General features: G+C 41.1%; 1 protein-coding gene across 5 annotated transcripts in view; it reads left to right on the plus strand.

Annotated features, from left to right (window-relative positions):
* The window catches only part of kcnc3a (potassium voltage-gated channel, Shaw-related subfamily, member 3a), a 62,073-nt gene that overhangs the window by 22,070 nt on the left and 24,624 nt on the right, over positions 1 to 15,379 (plus strand). For 4 of the 5 annotated variants that reach the window (XR_009435002.1, XM_059558149.1, XM_059558151.1 and 1 more), the window contains exon 2: positions 7,540 to 8,524. Coding sequence is in view for 4 of the 5 variants with exons in the window: in XM_059558149.1 (XP_059414132.1) it covers positions 7,540 to 8,524 (985 nt within the window). In the remaining variant the exon portion in view is untranslated. The remainder of the gene's footprint in view (positions 1 to 7,539; positions 8,525 to 15,379) is intronic. The other variant, XM_059558150.1, reaches the window with a different exon arrangement.

Below are 15,379 nucleotides of genomic sequence, written 5' to 3' on the forward strand. Positions count from 1 at the left end.
CACAGCAGTTCAGTCAGTGTACTGTTTGAGTGCATGCATTACTCCGGGATATTGGTTTGTTTGAACTCAGAGGGAGTGCCAGCCACATTAAAAAAAGTTAACAGCTTAAGTCATTTGTGGATTAATGTGTATTAGAGAAGCAAAACCGTTTAAAATGATTCAGTTCGATTTGGTGAACTGAATGATTCGTTCGCGAACCGGATATCCAGCTGCTTTGTTTAGAACTCTCTCTCACAACAGACACGGAAGAGAAGACAATGCTGAATAAAGTCGTAGTTTTTGCTATTTTTGGACCAAAATGTATTTTTGATGCTTCAAAAAATTCTAACTGACCCTCTGATGTCACATGGACTACTTTGATGTTTTTCTTACCTTTTACAGTTTATTTACAGTTTAACGCGGAATGGCACGGGATTTTGAATTAGTTAATCAAAAATAGGTCATTGCACTTACATCAAATCACGATATGGACTAATATCTGTAAATATTAAGCCGAAACAGTCTTTTTAAATATGAATCATGCATGTTCTGCGTGTCTCTGTTAATGAATGGAGCAGAAGCGCGACTTCCTTTATCAAACACACACTGAAGCGCGCGTGACACTCCGGTGATTTCAGCGTCTGCTGTCTCACTAGGACGTCAACACATGAACAACATCTCCAGAACTGCTCTGAGAGTCACTTCATGAGCATCTGAACGTTTGATTTGAGTAAAACTAGCGTCACATCACATACACAGAACTGTAAAGGTACGTCAACCCGTCAAAATAAAAGTCCTGTATTTGCCAGAGATATATTACAATTGTTCAGCAGAATGTTCATAGCCTAATACAAAAAAAAAAAAAAAAAATCAAGGAATAATTTTTTTTATGGTTTAATCACACAACATTTCTTCCATGTTTTATTTCTAATAGTAAATGCCCTTTGCTTACCAAAAAGTTAAGTTTGCTTAATTTTCAATAATTAAAAGATAAAATACATTAATGTTTTATGTGTTTAATGTTTAATGTGCATCTCAGAAAATGCTTTATTTAAAACCCCAACTGAATGGCACTTAAATGCACTTAATTCATCTGTCAACTTTATTGTCATTGTTCACAGTACAAGTACAGACAGAGAAACAATGGGTAATAATTACATTTTTATTTTTGATGTATGCATTTAAAATAAATGCATCTTATTTTCTCTTGCATTATTAATATTGCACTTTAATTAAGCAAAAACACATTTTATCTGATAACTCGGTTAATCGATGGAATTGTTGGTAGAATACTCGATTACTAAAATATTCGATAGCTACAGCCCTATGATGTACTATGTAGGGATGCACCGGTTGACCGGCCATAAATCGGAACTGGACGGTTTTTGCTTAAAATACGCGATCAGCAATCGGCCGGTTTTTGGTCTTTTTTCGGCCGATTTTTCCGGAAGTGCGCTCACGTGCACAGACCACATTGTAATCGTTCGCTATGTCATTTGTGTGGAAGAGTATTTCGAAATCTGTGCGCAGGTCACAGGCAGCCGATCAGTACTGGAAATGTAGAGTTTGATGTCTGAGGCACAGATAGCAGGAAGCTATCAGCCGTTGGTGTACTGGCGCACAAATAAGAGCCTTTCCTGCGCACTGAAGCTGCACGAGCCTATACTGTACCTGTCCGCGCCCTGAACATGCTTAGACCATGAAGAGAAGTTCAGCTCAACTTCTCACGTGTTGAATGAGAAACGAAACGGACTAAACTGTGACAAAACAGAAATGTTTTTTTTTATTTATTTTTTTTATTAGAACTTGCATACACGTTTGAAGAGCCAGAAATAAACGTCAGTTCTGCATTAGGATGATTATTTTTATTTTACCTTAAAATTACATAGACTTAATTTGATTTAAAAATCACCCGCTGTAGCACACTGAAAAAAAGTGTTTCATTCATCCAGTTAAAAATTTTAGGGTAATGATTCACCTCTATATATTTTTACTTGAGACAATAAGTTATTTATTTTTCATTGGCTAAAGTAAAAAAATATAGATGTGAATCATTAACATAATTTTTTTTTTAATTGGATGAATGAAACACTTTGCATCTTTGTTTTATTCGCACCAACATTATTTGATTTTAACATTTTGGAAAATGTATTTATATAGCATACTTTTATTTAGTCTCACTGGTAAAGACCTTTTTTAAATTTAAAACCAAATTTAAAAACTAAAATACTGAATGCTGATTAAGAAACATCTTATTGAGTGTGTGTTGTTTGTGTTGTTTGGACTGTAGAACTATGCAGTTGTTGCCTTTAATTTCACATGGTTACAGTTAATCTTTTAATTTAAGGCCAGTTCTCTGTAGTTTCAACACAATTCAAAAACAAAAGCTAATTGCTGATGTCTGTACCATCTATGTTTGTATTGAATGTCGGCTACTTATTGTGCAGTTACTGCTGTTAATTTTAGATGGTTACAGTTATTGTTTTCAATAGCCAAAAGCCAGTTTGGCCTATTAAATACCAAATATCTTGTTTATGCACACTTTCCTTCTTTCTTGTTTGTTGCTTAAAAGATTTTTAAAAAATCGGAAATCGGTATTGGAATCGGCCAGTTTGCTTGTAAAAAAAATCGGTATCGGAATCGGCCATGAAAAATCATGATCGGTGGTGCATCCCTAGTACTATGCTCTTCTGCATTTAATATACTTTACATATTTATTTAATATTGATTATTTTTACCATCAAAACATCCCAGTTGTGATCATAGGGTTGAGAGATTGGAGCACGCTTGTATCTGGAGCAGAATGTGTGGAGTATTGGTGACATTGTGCGTTGTAGCATGTCTGCTTGACACACAAACGGGTCCCTCATCAGCATTTTGAGGGCACGACAAGATGGGTTCGTTAAATTAGCTCATGCTAATCGGGTTGGGGAATTAGTTAATTCTCCCAGGATGCCTCAGTCCTTCATTTGACTGCTTCTCGTTCATCATGGGAGGATTGACCTGACTGCAGTTATTTGAGAGATGTCCTTTGTTTTTTTTAGGTGTCTTAATTTAAATGGATAAGTAACTGTGTTTGACTATATCTGTTTTTTCATGTGTTATTGTTTAAGGAAACTGAAAGTTGGTATAAAAAAGTGGTAACTGTGCCGGTATTCGGTAATGTGATATATCACGGTAATGAATATGCACGATATTGTTATCGTGGGCACTTCTAAATACCGTGAATAATTATATTTTACAAATTATTCAGAATTTGGAAAGCATTTTAAGAATACTATTCCCATCAACTGGTGAAAATGCACAACACCACTGTATGCTTATTAAAAGCGTGTGCTCTGATGTAAACAAGCACACATGAGAAGCACATGGGGGAACATGTGAGAGACGCGCTGAATGAAAGCACATTCACGCTCTGACAGCAGATGGCACTAAACTGCAGAAAATGCAGGCCCTTTCCCTGGAAACCCCATAAATAAAGCAGCTGCGCTACTTTCTAAAACATATTTAAATCATTTTAAATAGCCATTCAGATTTTTAGATTTGCTGTGGTGTTCATCACAGCACCAAATTCTTAAATATTTAGACTTAATAGTCTATTTATTTAACAAAGATGAATAACTTCTGTAGCAAATGTAGCTAATGCTCACTGTGAATGCTAATGCATTAACCAAGGTTAACTAATGAGGTCTTATTGTAAATTGATACCTATGGGTCTTTGTAGTTTTTTTGCACTTTAATATGTGTAAAACTTTATATATTTTTCTGTATTGCCTTATTATATTTAAATGTTCAGTTATTTTTGTTATAAGAAAAAAGTTGTTTAACCTGTTATAATGTATTATGACCACTTTTTTTAAATTTCAATACTGTGATAAAAGCATTAGCAATTAATCGCTAAAAAGTGGTATGTCTGTGCATCTAGACTGAAAAAAATACCTGTTTTGTATTTGTAAATTGTACATTATACAATTTGGGGCGGCAGTGGCTCAGTGTTTCATGTAGGTTGTCTACAAACCGGAAGGTTGGTGGTTCAATACCCGGCTCCACCTGACCAAGTGTCGAGGTGTCCTTGAGCAAGACACCTAACCCCAGCTGCTCCCGACGAGCTGGATGGCGCCTTGAATGGCTGACACTGCAGTCGGTGTGTGAATGAGTGTGTGAATGGGTGAATGTGAGGCAAATTGTAAAGCGCTTTGGATGGCCATGTGGTCTGTTAAAGCGCTATATAAATGCAGTGCATTTACCATTATAGATCTTATTGTGAACAAATCATATATGCATTTATCTTGTATTTTTATTTTACTTTGTAATGTTTAATCAAAATCTAATATTTCATTCATTTGAGCACAACAGCCCCATCTCAAAATCCAGTCAACAACTGATGAAACCAAGTATCCTCCCTAAATTGATTTTTCTTTTCACATACCGTAATAGGTTCACTTGGATGTACGTCACAATATAAAAGAAAAAATCTGTCCATTCTGTTTCATCTAAACGTTAACAAACAAAATGGGGATGAGGATAGTAAGCCTTCTTTTCAGAGAATACATTTTATTTTATTTTTCTAACCCTTTCTGCAAAGTTTCTTTTTTTTTTTTGATTATTTCCATATTATAAATTGAACAAAATTATTTTGTGATATTTACTCAAAAAGGTGGAGTAAGTTAAACTTTTTGCTTCAAGTTCAAGTTTCAGTTTTATTGTCATATGCATATTCGTACAGAGTACCACAGCAATGAAATACAATGTGCCTTATCACCAGTCAATAAATAAGATAGAATAGAATAGAATAAAAATACATTTAAAAACATACGCTCAAACCTCAGCCCTCCTTCCTCTTACACTATCGTTCAGTAGCCTTACAGCCTGTGGATAAAAACTGTCCCTAAAACGTGACGTACGTGTTGGGATGCTCTGCCAACGTCTTCCTGATGGGAGTTGGGAGAAGAGACTATGTGCCGGATGACTAACATCCTGTATAATACTCAGTGCCTTCCCAGTGCTGCGTTTCCAATAAATATACTGTAGTGATTCCAGTGGAACCCCAATAATTTTTGATGCCGTTTTAACCACCTTTGTCAGAAGATTCAATTCACTTGAAGTAGCCCTTCCAAACCACACTGTAATATTACCTGTCAGTATACTCTCAATTGTACAACGGTAAAAATAATTTAAAATATTTAGTGACATACCATATTTCTTAAGACACCTCAAGAAGTAAAGCCTCTGGTGTGCCTTCTTAATGGCACAGGTGATGTGGAAAGACCATGAAAGGGAGTCTGAAATATGAATGCCTAAAAACTTAAAAGTATTAACAATTTCAACTGCAGAGTTATTGATGTAGACAGGTGTATGTGTGGGTTTATTTCTTCTAAAATCTATGATGACCTCCTTAGTTTTCCCCACATTCAGGGACAGATCATTTCTTCGGCACCACATGATCAAATTACTCACCTCATGCCTATAGGCAGTTTCATTATTGCTGTCAATAAGTCCTACCACTGTAGTATCATCTGCAAATTTCACAATACTATTTGTGAAATACTTCTCATGTAAATGCATGTATATGTATAATGCATATTTAAAACACAGATTTTGAAAATTATTTTTGTAGTAGGTATGTCTGCCGTGTCTTTATGAAATGTGTGGGACATCTGGGCAACTTGCAGAAAAGCCACAGAGACTTAAAAAAAAAAAAAAAAAAGGTAACAGGGTTTGGAGGACTGTCAGTGCAGAGGAGCCAGAAGACTGGAGGCAGAAAAGAAGGGGGACAGCTATTCCTCTGCAAAAGGAATGGTTTATCCCAGTAAAGGGGGGAGGGGCAAGTGTAGACTGACAGAGAGGACGGGGAGAAGTGAGGAGCGGGGAGTGGGGAGAATAATGTGAGCACTGCAGAGGGGGAACGGCAGCAGCAGCAGTTTCACACACACACACACACACACCTACACTTCCAAATAAAACGCTGTAATGACAGGCTACATAAAAAAATCATACTATGGGTGTTGGCACTGAGGTGGACTGAGTTAAACAGATTATATTGATTGCCGGTTGATAGGAGTAGAGGCTGTGGGCTTTAACAAGAGACGTGCACTAGCCAATCAATGCACATCTATCTGCATGAGAGCCAACATGACATGTCTGTTTTCAGAATGGTGACCGCGCACACTGCTATAATTCACCAGCCCTCCCTTCCTCTTTTCTCCCCTTTCCATTTCCTCATGCTCTCATATTTTTTCTTTCTATTTATAAATATACATTGCTTTTTTTCCTCCCTTTCCATTACAGGTCTTTGTATACATGCCATCTCTTCTCATTTTTTCAGCCTCCATCATCCATTCTCTTCGTCTTACTCACAAAGTTTGCTTTACCCCATCTTCTCCCCCTGTGGTGTTTCCTCAGTGCAGTGTCAGTGAGACTGCTGCATTCACACCATTCCCACTATTCTCATAGCACTTTGGCTGTTTTTGTTGTAGTATTTGGCGCCCTCTATCTGTAGTACACCTCCTTCTGATCGTGAAGGACCTCTGCAGTGGGACAAACTGCATCACAGCAGCCTCTGGATGTTAAAGTGCTTATTCTATCTTTTTTTTTTCAAGGGTCTTTCCATGTGGTTGTGTACCTGATGCTAACAGCTTATAGCATTAAGCACAGAATGGGAAGTCTGGCATGCCATTGGATTTAGAAAACTATATAGAAAAGGGTTATTCAGTCTTTTTCAGGCCAAAGACCCTTTGTTATATTGAGAGACAAAGCAGGGACTCTCTGTTACATATAGTTTAAACTGAGTGTTCCATGTAAACCCTGGTCTATAAGAACATACATTTCTAAAAATGGGTTTTATCATGTTGATACATTCACATAGATTATGGTACTTAAAGCCATTAAAATAACTATTATTGTTACATTTAAATTTTACATAGTATATTTTAATGTGGGAGGAAGAATGAAATGTTTAGTCAGATTTCAGCCTCTCAAGGTTAGCTTTAGCCTGAAACATTAAACATGAAGAAAAAAAAAGTAAAAGTGTCCCAATTTACGTACTTACGGTATGTAGTATTCTATGCCATTTGATAGTAGTGTGAGTAGTGTGTTCAGGCTGAAAATTCGACAAGAAAAAGTGCACTTCAAATACTGGACAGTGCATTTATTTAACTGAAGAAGAAAAAAAACAGTGTGTGAAATGGTTTCATGCACTTTACTGTCGCAGCTTTCCTTAGCAGAAGGAGTGTATAGTGTATAGTACATCATTTGGGACACAACTTTAGTTTGGCATAAAACAATAATTGGCAGAGCCTCTGTCGAAGACTCCTTATCTACAGTAGAACAGCAGTTTGCTAAGGAGAAAAAAGTCATGATGTTGATTATGTTTTAGATCAGACTGTGATTATTTTTCCAGTTCTACCACAGAAACGACAGACTTCAGCTTTAAGCACTGTAACAGCTCTTTATTCCAATAGCAAACTCACTGATTTCACTGTATAATATTAATGTGCTCATCTTCTCATCTCTCTTTGTGTGTTTCTGTCTCTCTCTGTGTCTTCCTCTTTCTGTTTCCAGTATGCGGCGTTCGGCTCGCTCCTGTTCATCCTCATCTCCATCTCAACATTTTGCTTGGAGACACACGAGGCCTTCAACACCATCTACAATAAGACAGAGAATGTGACGGTGGGGAACGTCACTCGGGAGGAGATTGTGTATGAGGTAGTGACTGACGATTGGCTGACCTACGTGGAGGGCGTATGCGTCATCTGGTTCACCATCGAGGTGTTTGCCCGCGTCATCTTCTGCCCGGACAAGGCTGAGTTCTTCAAGAGCTCGCTGAACATCATCGACTTTGTAGCCATCCTGCCCTTTTACCTGGAGATGGCGCTGAGCGGCCTCTCTTCTAAAGCGGCGAAAGACGTGCTGGGCTTTTTGCGTGTGGTGCGATTCGTCCGAATCCTGCGAATCTTCAAGCTCACGCGTCATTTCGTGGGGCTGAGAGTGCTGGGTCACACGCTCCGTGCCAGCACCAATGAGTTCTTGCTCCTCATCATCTTCCTCGCTCTGGGGGTGCTCATCTTCGCCACCATGATCTACTACGCCGAGCGCATCGGCGCCGACCCGGCCGACCCGACGGCTAGCAAACACACCACCTTTAAAAACATCCCCATCGGCTTCTGGTGGGCAGTGGTCACAATGACAACACTGGGCTATGGTGACATGTATCCAGAGACATGGTCTGGTATGTTAGTGGGTGCCCTGTGTGCCCTGGCAGGCGTGCTGACCATCGCCATGCCTGTGCCCGTCATTGTAAACAACTTCGGCATGTACTACTCTCTGGCAATGGCCAAGCAGAAGCTGCCCAAGAAGAAGAACAAGCACATCCCGCGGGCTCCACAGCCTGGATCGCCCAACTACTGCAAGCCAGATGCCTTGGCCATGGCCACTGCCTCGCCACAGAGGATCATGGGTAATGTGCTGGGCAATATGGTGGTCTCTGGAAGCATGGCAGGAGACTGTCCTCTTGCACAGGAGGAAATCATAGAGATTAACAGAGCAGGTGTGTGTGTGCGAGTGTACCCATGTGTTTACATGTTTGTGTGTGTGACGTATATTTGCACTAATAGGCAGGGCCGTAGTTGGGGTTAGCGTGGCCCCGGTGCAGGTTGTACCAGTGGGCCCTGTTTGAAATGTTTTAATTTGTATGTGCATTCTATTTATTTAGGCTATTTGTGCTATTTACACAATGTTTATGTTTTTTCAAGCTTGTAGGTGTCCAGGTACAGAAACCGAATAAGCAAATGTCAAATAGCACTGCATAGTCTTCAGTGTAAAATAAAATATACAGTCAAACCAAAATTTGTTCAGACACCTTCAACATTTCTTACATCATCACAGTTTATTTGCTATAGTTTAGAACTTGGTAATAAAATATGACAAGAACTCGGAGTTAAACTGTCAGAACCAATTCATCTTGATAATGTCAGAAAACTTAGATAGAAAGGTATGTAATGGATTACAATCAACCGAAACTTCAGACAACTGTTAGTATGACAATATTTACACAACTGTCAATACTTTGTTGAACAATTACCAAGCAATGCTTAATTTTGTTCAGTCTGTGTTGTAAAAAGGTTCCATTAGCAATTACAGAAAAAAACACGTAAGCAAAACATGGTCAGGTCAAAGTGTCTGAAAATTTTTTGGTCCCAAATGTAATTTTTTTTATTAATTTCACTTGTAGTCCACAGTATGAAGAATTTTAGGTATAATATGTTCACTTTAAAACAAAAAGTTTAAAACAATAGTTCATAAATGAGCTAGTCCTGCAACCACTAGTAAGACAATTTAAAGAATTATATCTGGTGTCTGAATAATTTTTTGTTTAACTGTGGATAAATTCTTGTTAAAACTACAAATTAATTCAGTCAAGAGCAGTGAGTGATTTTCTTTCTTTCATTTTCTTGGATTAACATTAAAGCCCCCGAAAGCAGATCTAGTCAATTAGGTGTGGTCACTTTAAGAGACAATGCATCTATTATAATTATACATATCCAATTTATTTCTCAACTGTTTACATTCACTTAAGACATAACCAACATTTTTTTCGAACACACTTTCTAAGACAGGTGTTTTAACATATTTTGTATGTATTTGTTGGTACAAAAGCAAGAAGAAGCAGATTAGTTGTTTAAGCGCTTTGAGACACATATCTGCATGCGCACTGAACACCAGAAACACTGCGGGTGCTGAATTGGGCTCTTTCACATATTTTTCTATTTGTTTAAAATGCGATTTGTATTTGTTCGTGCAGCTGCAGGAGGACACAAATATCCTAAATGACAGTTAGGCTCGGTGTTGCTGTCCATGAGACGCGGCTCTCTGCGTGCGCACCGAAAACAGTTGCGAGAGTAGCCTACTCAGTAGAGCTTTCCAATGTCTTTTGTTTGAATACTCTTTTGAATGTTTAAATTGGCAAGGTTCAAATACACTTGAAAATGATAAGCTTAGGCTGGCCTCAGCCAGTTGGTTGAAATCGCCGGGGGCCCCGCCTCAGCCGTGGGCCCCGCCTCAGCCGTGGGCCACTATAATCATCACCACCTTCACCCCACTAGCGACGGCCCTGCTAATATGTTACATTTCCAACAATAAAGGTGCGTTCACATTTACCGTTGCTTTGTGAAATTTAGTGGGTTAAATCGATCCTCGTGATCGGGAATTTTGCATGAGGATGAAAAAGTTTCACCCACACATTTTGCTAATTTTCAAGTTGGATGCTTGAATTCACCATGAAGATTGAAAGTGACTGCCATGCTTTCTACACTGCTACACTAATCGAAAAGCGATAATTTACTTTTTTGCCTGCAAAATTTTGGTGACATTTCTGTTGGAGAGACTTTAATACTGTTAGGTTCTGATCAGGTAATGGATGAGTAAACCCCCCTGGGTGCCGGTCAGAGCACCAATAATGAGGAGACAGGTGATTAGCTTCCAATGGTGTATTCGTAGATAAAAGGAAGGCCCACAGATGTACAAAAGTGAAGATAGTCTGAAAAAATAAATACAATATTGAAATGAATAAACTAAAGATATATATATATATATAAACAATAGTAACATTTACTGTTACATTATGAAACCAAAGCATTCATAATTATTCACATTGGCATTTCTCTCCTGAACAGTTAAATGAAAGGAGACCAGATATTTCACAGAAAACTTCAAATCTTGAGTGATCGTTTGTCCCTATGCACATAAAGCTTCCATATATGGATAGAATCATGGCACATATGAATAACATTTACATAAACAGAACGCTAAACACTCATTTGGTCTTGTAGCAGATTAACAGAACAACATCACGTTGTTAAGACATCGTAACACTGATTGACATCTTTATAAAGAGTAAATAATCACACATTAAATAATTTCCTGATCGGAACACTAAAGATTGGTCATTATCGGACATCTCTAGGCATGTTTATATGGAATAAACGCATATAACACTGTAGTGATCACTGCTAACACAAATATAAATAAAATAGGCTTACTTTGTGGTCAGTGACTAACACCTTGATATTAAATCTGCAACAATCCCCACAAACAAACTGGAAGCATCATCTTTGCAGCTGATGGCTTGGACAGATCACACGAACACAGCAAACAGCGACAGCTCAGCAAACTACACTGCCCCCTTACCTCGTACTATACTATAACAATTCTGGTTTCATGATAAAAGTCCCTCTTACAGGAGCCTTTAATACAGCCGCCCCCAAAGAGGTGGAGCTTTTTTGCTTCCATGAAAGGCGACTTAACTAGTCATTGTCGGGGCATTAAGTCCTTTGCTAAGTCCTTTCCATCCTTTGGTAAGGCCGGCAAGATGACCAGGCGAGCTACCGGTCGGGTATAAACTTGACCTTTTATCAACACATCAGCTGACCTGATATGACCATCTGGGCTTTGGTGAGTCTTTATCACTTCTCCTACAGGCCATGAGCTTCGTGGTAGTTGGGGGTCGACAATCATAACAAATGTCTGTTCCTTTAGGTTGGGAGGAGAGGCTTGCCATTTCTGCCGGGTTTGTAGGCTAGGGAGGTAGTCCCGTATGAACCTGGACCAGAATCGGTCTGCTAAGACCTGAGAATGTCTCCAGTGCCGGCGACTTAATATCTCTGATTCTGGATAAACAACTTGTGGCAGAGATCCATCGGGCCGCCCCATGAGGAGACTATTTGGAGTTACTGGGTCAGCATCTGCCACATCTGACGACACGTACCCTAAGGGTTTTGAATTAAGGATGGTCTCCACTTCCAGCAAGACGTTCATTAAGACCTCCTTTAGTACTGAATGTGCACCCAAAACTGTGTATAAGGCAGATTTAACTGATCTCACTTGCCTCTCCCAAACTCCACCAAAATGAGGGGCCAATGGAGGATTAAAGCGGACGTGGATCCTCTGGCCTGCAAGATGACCCTGTATGTCAGGAACCAAAGCAGCATAAGCTTCCTGTAACTCCCTTTCACCCCCGCGGAAGTTCATACCTCGATCTGACCATAATTCTGCTGGCGTTCCTCTCCTTGCAACAAATCTTCTTAAAGCCATGAGGAATGAGTCGGTACTCAGGCTAGGAAGTAGGTCTAAATGGACAGCTCTAGTGGTCAGACATTTAAAGAGAATGCCCCATCGCTTCTCTGTACGTCTACCAATTTTGACTAACGGGGCCAAAGCAATCCATTCTGGAAGAATAGAAGGCAGGTTTGTATAGCTGAAGGCGTGCCTCAGGTAGATCTGACATCTTAGGGATTGTCGGTTGGGCCATCCAACATTGACATTCTGGGCAGTCACGTTGAAACCGGCGGACAGCTTCGCGGCCTCTGAGAATCCAATAGTATCTCCGTATTTCCCTGAACAACAGCTCCGATCCAGGATGATGCAACTTGTCATCATAATGGTGAATAATCAAGTGAGTGACAGGGTGGTTGGGATCCAGAACCAGAGGATGTAAAATGGAGTCCTCGATACCTGCAGTTCGCCCGCAAACGACCTCCCAACCTTATCAGATCACTGGACGGATCCATTTCAGGGGCTGGAGTAACTAATCGACTCCCAGACTTAACTGGCTTCCCAGTCTCTAACAGTCTATAATCCTCAGGGAAGGATTCCTGCTGAACCTGTCTGAGGATATGGAACTCAGCTTGGCAGTAATCCTCAGCCTCTGGAGAAGTCCCTGGAGCCAAGTTGACCCGAAGTTCTTGAGCAGTGACATCCAATATTTCTTGCCAGGTGTTGTAATTCCATCCATTAATCGTACCAGATGAGGGAGGAAAGGTAATAATACCACAGAAGGTAGGTTTACGTAGTTGAAAGTGAAAGTGAAACCTGGTCTTCCCTTGTTTCAGTCTTAGGGATTACTGGCCATTCCTTGAGATCTTGGAGGAAGAAACGGGGTCCTTGAGACCATCGGTTTGGCACAGCAAGGTATTGGAGAGGTCTTCCCTTCGTGAGGTCATCAGCGGGGTTGTCTGCAGAACTTACATGATGCCAGGAACATTTCTCCGTCAGCTCCTGGATCTCAGGGATTCTATTCCCAACAAAGATTCTGTAACGGCAGGAGTCAGAATTCAACCACTGGAGGACTGTAGTAGAGTCTGTCCACAGGGAAATAGATTTGATTGGTAGGGTTAACTCTGTCTCCAGTAACTTAGCCAGCTGTGCCACTACTAGACTACCACAGAGTTCCAGTCTTGGAATGGAGTGAGCTGTGACACGAGAGTGTGCTTTAATGAAGGACAGGTAGGTCTGACCATCCTGGTCAGTAGTACGGAGGTAGGCGACCGCTCCATATGCCTGCTCAGAGGCATCCGAGAAGATATGTACCTCATGGGTGACTCCGTCCCTCACAACTTCAGGAGGAACATAAGACCGGGGGGAGAAGATACAAGGAATGTATTGGAGTTCTTCCTCCCATGCATTTCAGGACTGGAGGAGCTCAGGTGGTAGGTTGGGGTCATCCCACCCTCTCTGCTTTTGTTTCACAGCTGCTTAATGATGACCTTTGCCCGAGTGGAATAAGGTAGAAGCCATCCCAGGGGGTCGTACTGGGTAGCTAGGACTTTTTATAGATGTTCCTCAGAGTTGGAGTTTCATAGATCACAGGTCGGTGTTTGTAGGACAAAGTGTCCATCTGCCAGTTCCAGCTCAGACCCAGTGTCGACTCAGGGATGTCAGACTTCTCCTGCGTCAACCACAGCTCCACACTTGCAGCTTGTGCATGAGAAGGTAGGTGACTCAGCACAGTAGGATCATTGCAGGCCCATTGGCGAATTTCAAATCCAGCTCCAGACAGGATATTCCATAGTCGGTCAATCAAGTTCCGAGCCTCATTTGCAGTAGGCAGGCTCTGCAGGCAGTTATCGACATAGAAACACCTCTCCACTGAGAATCTAATTGCCTCATCTGTCAGGGGGTGTTGCCGCACGTGACTCTGTAGTGCATAGGTAGCACAACAAGGACTGGAGGTTGTGCCGAAGGGTAATACCTGCCTCTCAAGAATTCTGGGTGCCTCATCGATCTTCAGGTCCCGCCAAAGGAAACAAAGTAGAGGACGGTCCTCAGGTATAAGGCGAACCTGATGGAACATCGCCTTAATATCCCCACTCACTGCCACAGGATGTTCTCTGAAACGGTTAAGGACACCCAACAGTGAGGACCCGAGGGTGGGTCCTGGCAGCAGGTACTGATTAAGGCTTTGTCCTTGATACTGGTAGGAGCAGTTAAAGACAAGGCGGAACTTCCCATTGTGACTAACGAGATGGTGGGGAATGTACAAGCATTCATCTGAATCAGATATAGGGTACGTCACCTTCCTAACAGCTCCTGTCTCAATGAGTTTCCTCATCTCCTCTTTATAGACCTCAGCTCTGACAGGCTCCTTCAGCAGATGCCTCTCCACACTGCGAAGGTTAGGTAAGACTGATTCTTTAGGTGCATTCAACAAAGGCATGTCCTTTCTCCGCAGTAAGGTTGTAGCTAACCTGTTGATTCCCTCCATTTCCAGGGTGAGAGTCTTATGGTCAAGCATCTTAAGAGCCTCCTGATCCTGCTTGGACCTGTTTACCTCTTTGCCCTCCCACTGTGGAACCATATCCAACTGCCACAGTATAGGAAGGTATAGGACTCTGGAGTGTCCAACCTAAGCGTGTGTGAACTGCAGCTGGTGCACCCGGGCCGCCCCATTGGACAGGCTCTGTTGGGGTTATGAGATGGGGCTGATCTGAACCGATGAGAAGTAAAGATTGGACATCAGCGAGTGGACGGCGGTTAATACCTCACAGATGTCTGTACTTCTGTTGCAGCTGTTTTACTGGGTAAGACTGGCGTGACAGGTTAAGCCAATCAGCTGTGAAGGCATGATTTATCTTATAACTGGTCTTAGGTTTAAAGAGGGAAGAGACTTGAAAGGAAACAGAACAACCATAAATGACCTGAATATCATCTCGCACTGTCCACAATGGAAGATTTTCTGGGATACCCTGAATCCCCAAGGCCTTAACTGAAGTGGAGAGTAGAATGGTTCTCTCTGACCCATCGTCAAGAAGAGCAAAGGTGTCCAAGGAACGATCTTCATAATGTAGATTCTCTGGAACCACTTTGAGCATAACTCGTCCTTTGACAGAGGGTTTATCCAGAAAGAACCTATCTGGGGAGGAATTTGTTAGGCAGCTCTTCTCCATGTTAGCTAAATCCTCCTTTGGGGATGGACTGACATTCACCTCATGGAGAGGGCAGAGATGGGTGCCCTGGCAGATGTTGCAGGGCTTTTTAAGGTCCCACTGAGCAGCATGGTGTGCCCTGGCACATCGCCAACAACGGTTGTTACTGCGAATCTGAGGACCTGGTCTGAGGTAAGCTTAGC

Source organism: Carassius carassius, chromosome 9 (genome assembly GCF_963082965.1).
Source record: "Carassius carassius chromosome 9, fCarCar2.1, whole genome shotgun sequence".
Taxonomy (NCBI): Eukaryota; Metazoa; Chordata; class Actinopteri; order Cypriniformes; family Cyprinidae; genus Carassius; species Carassius carassius.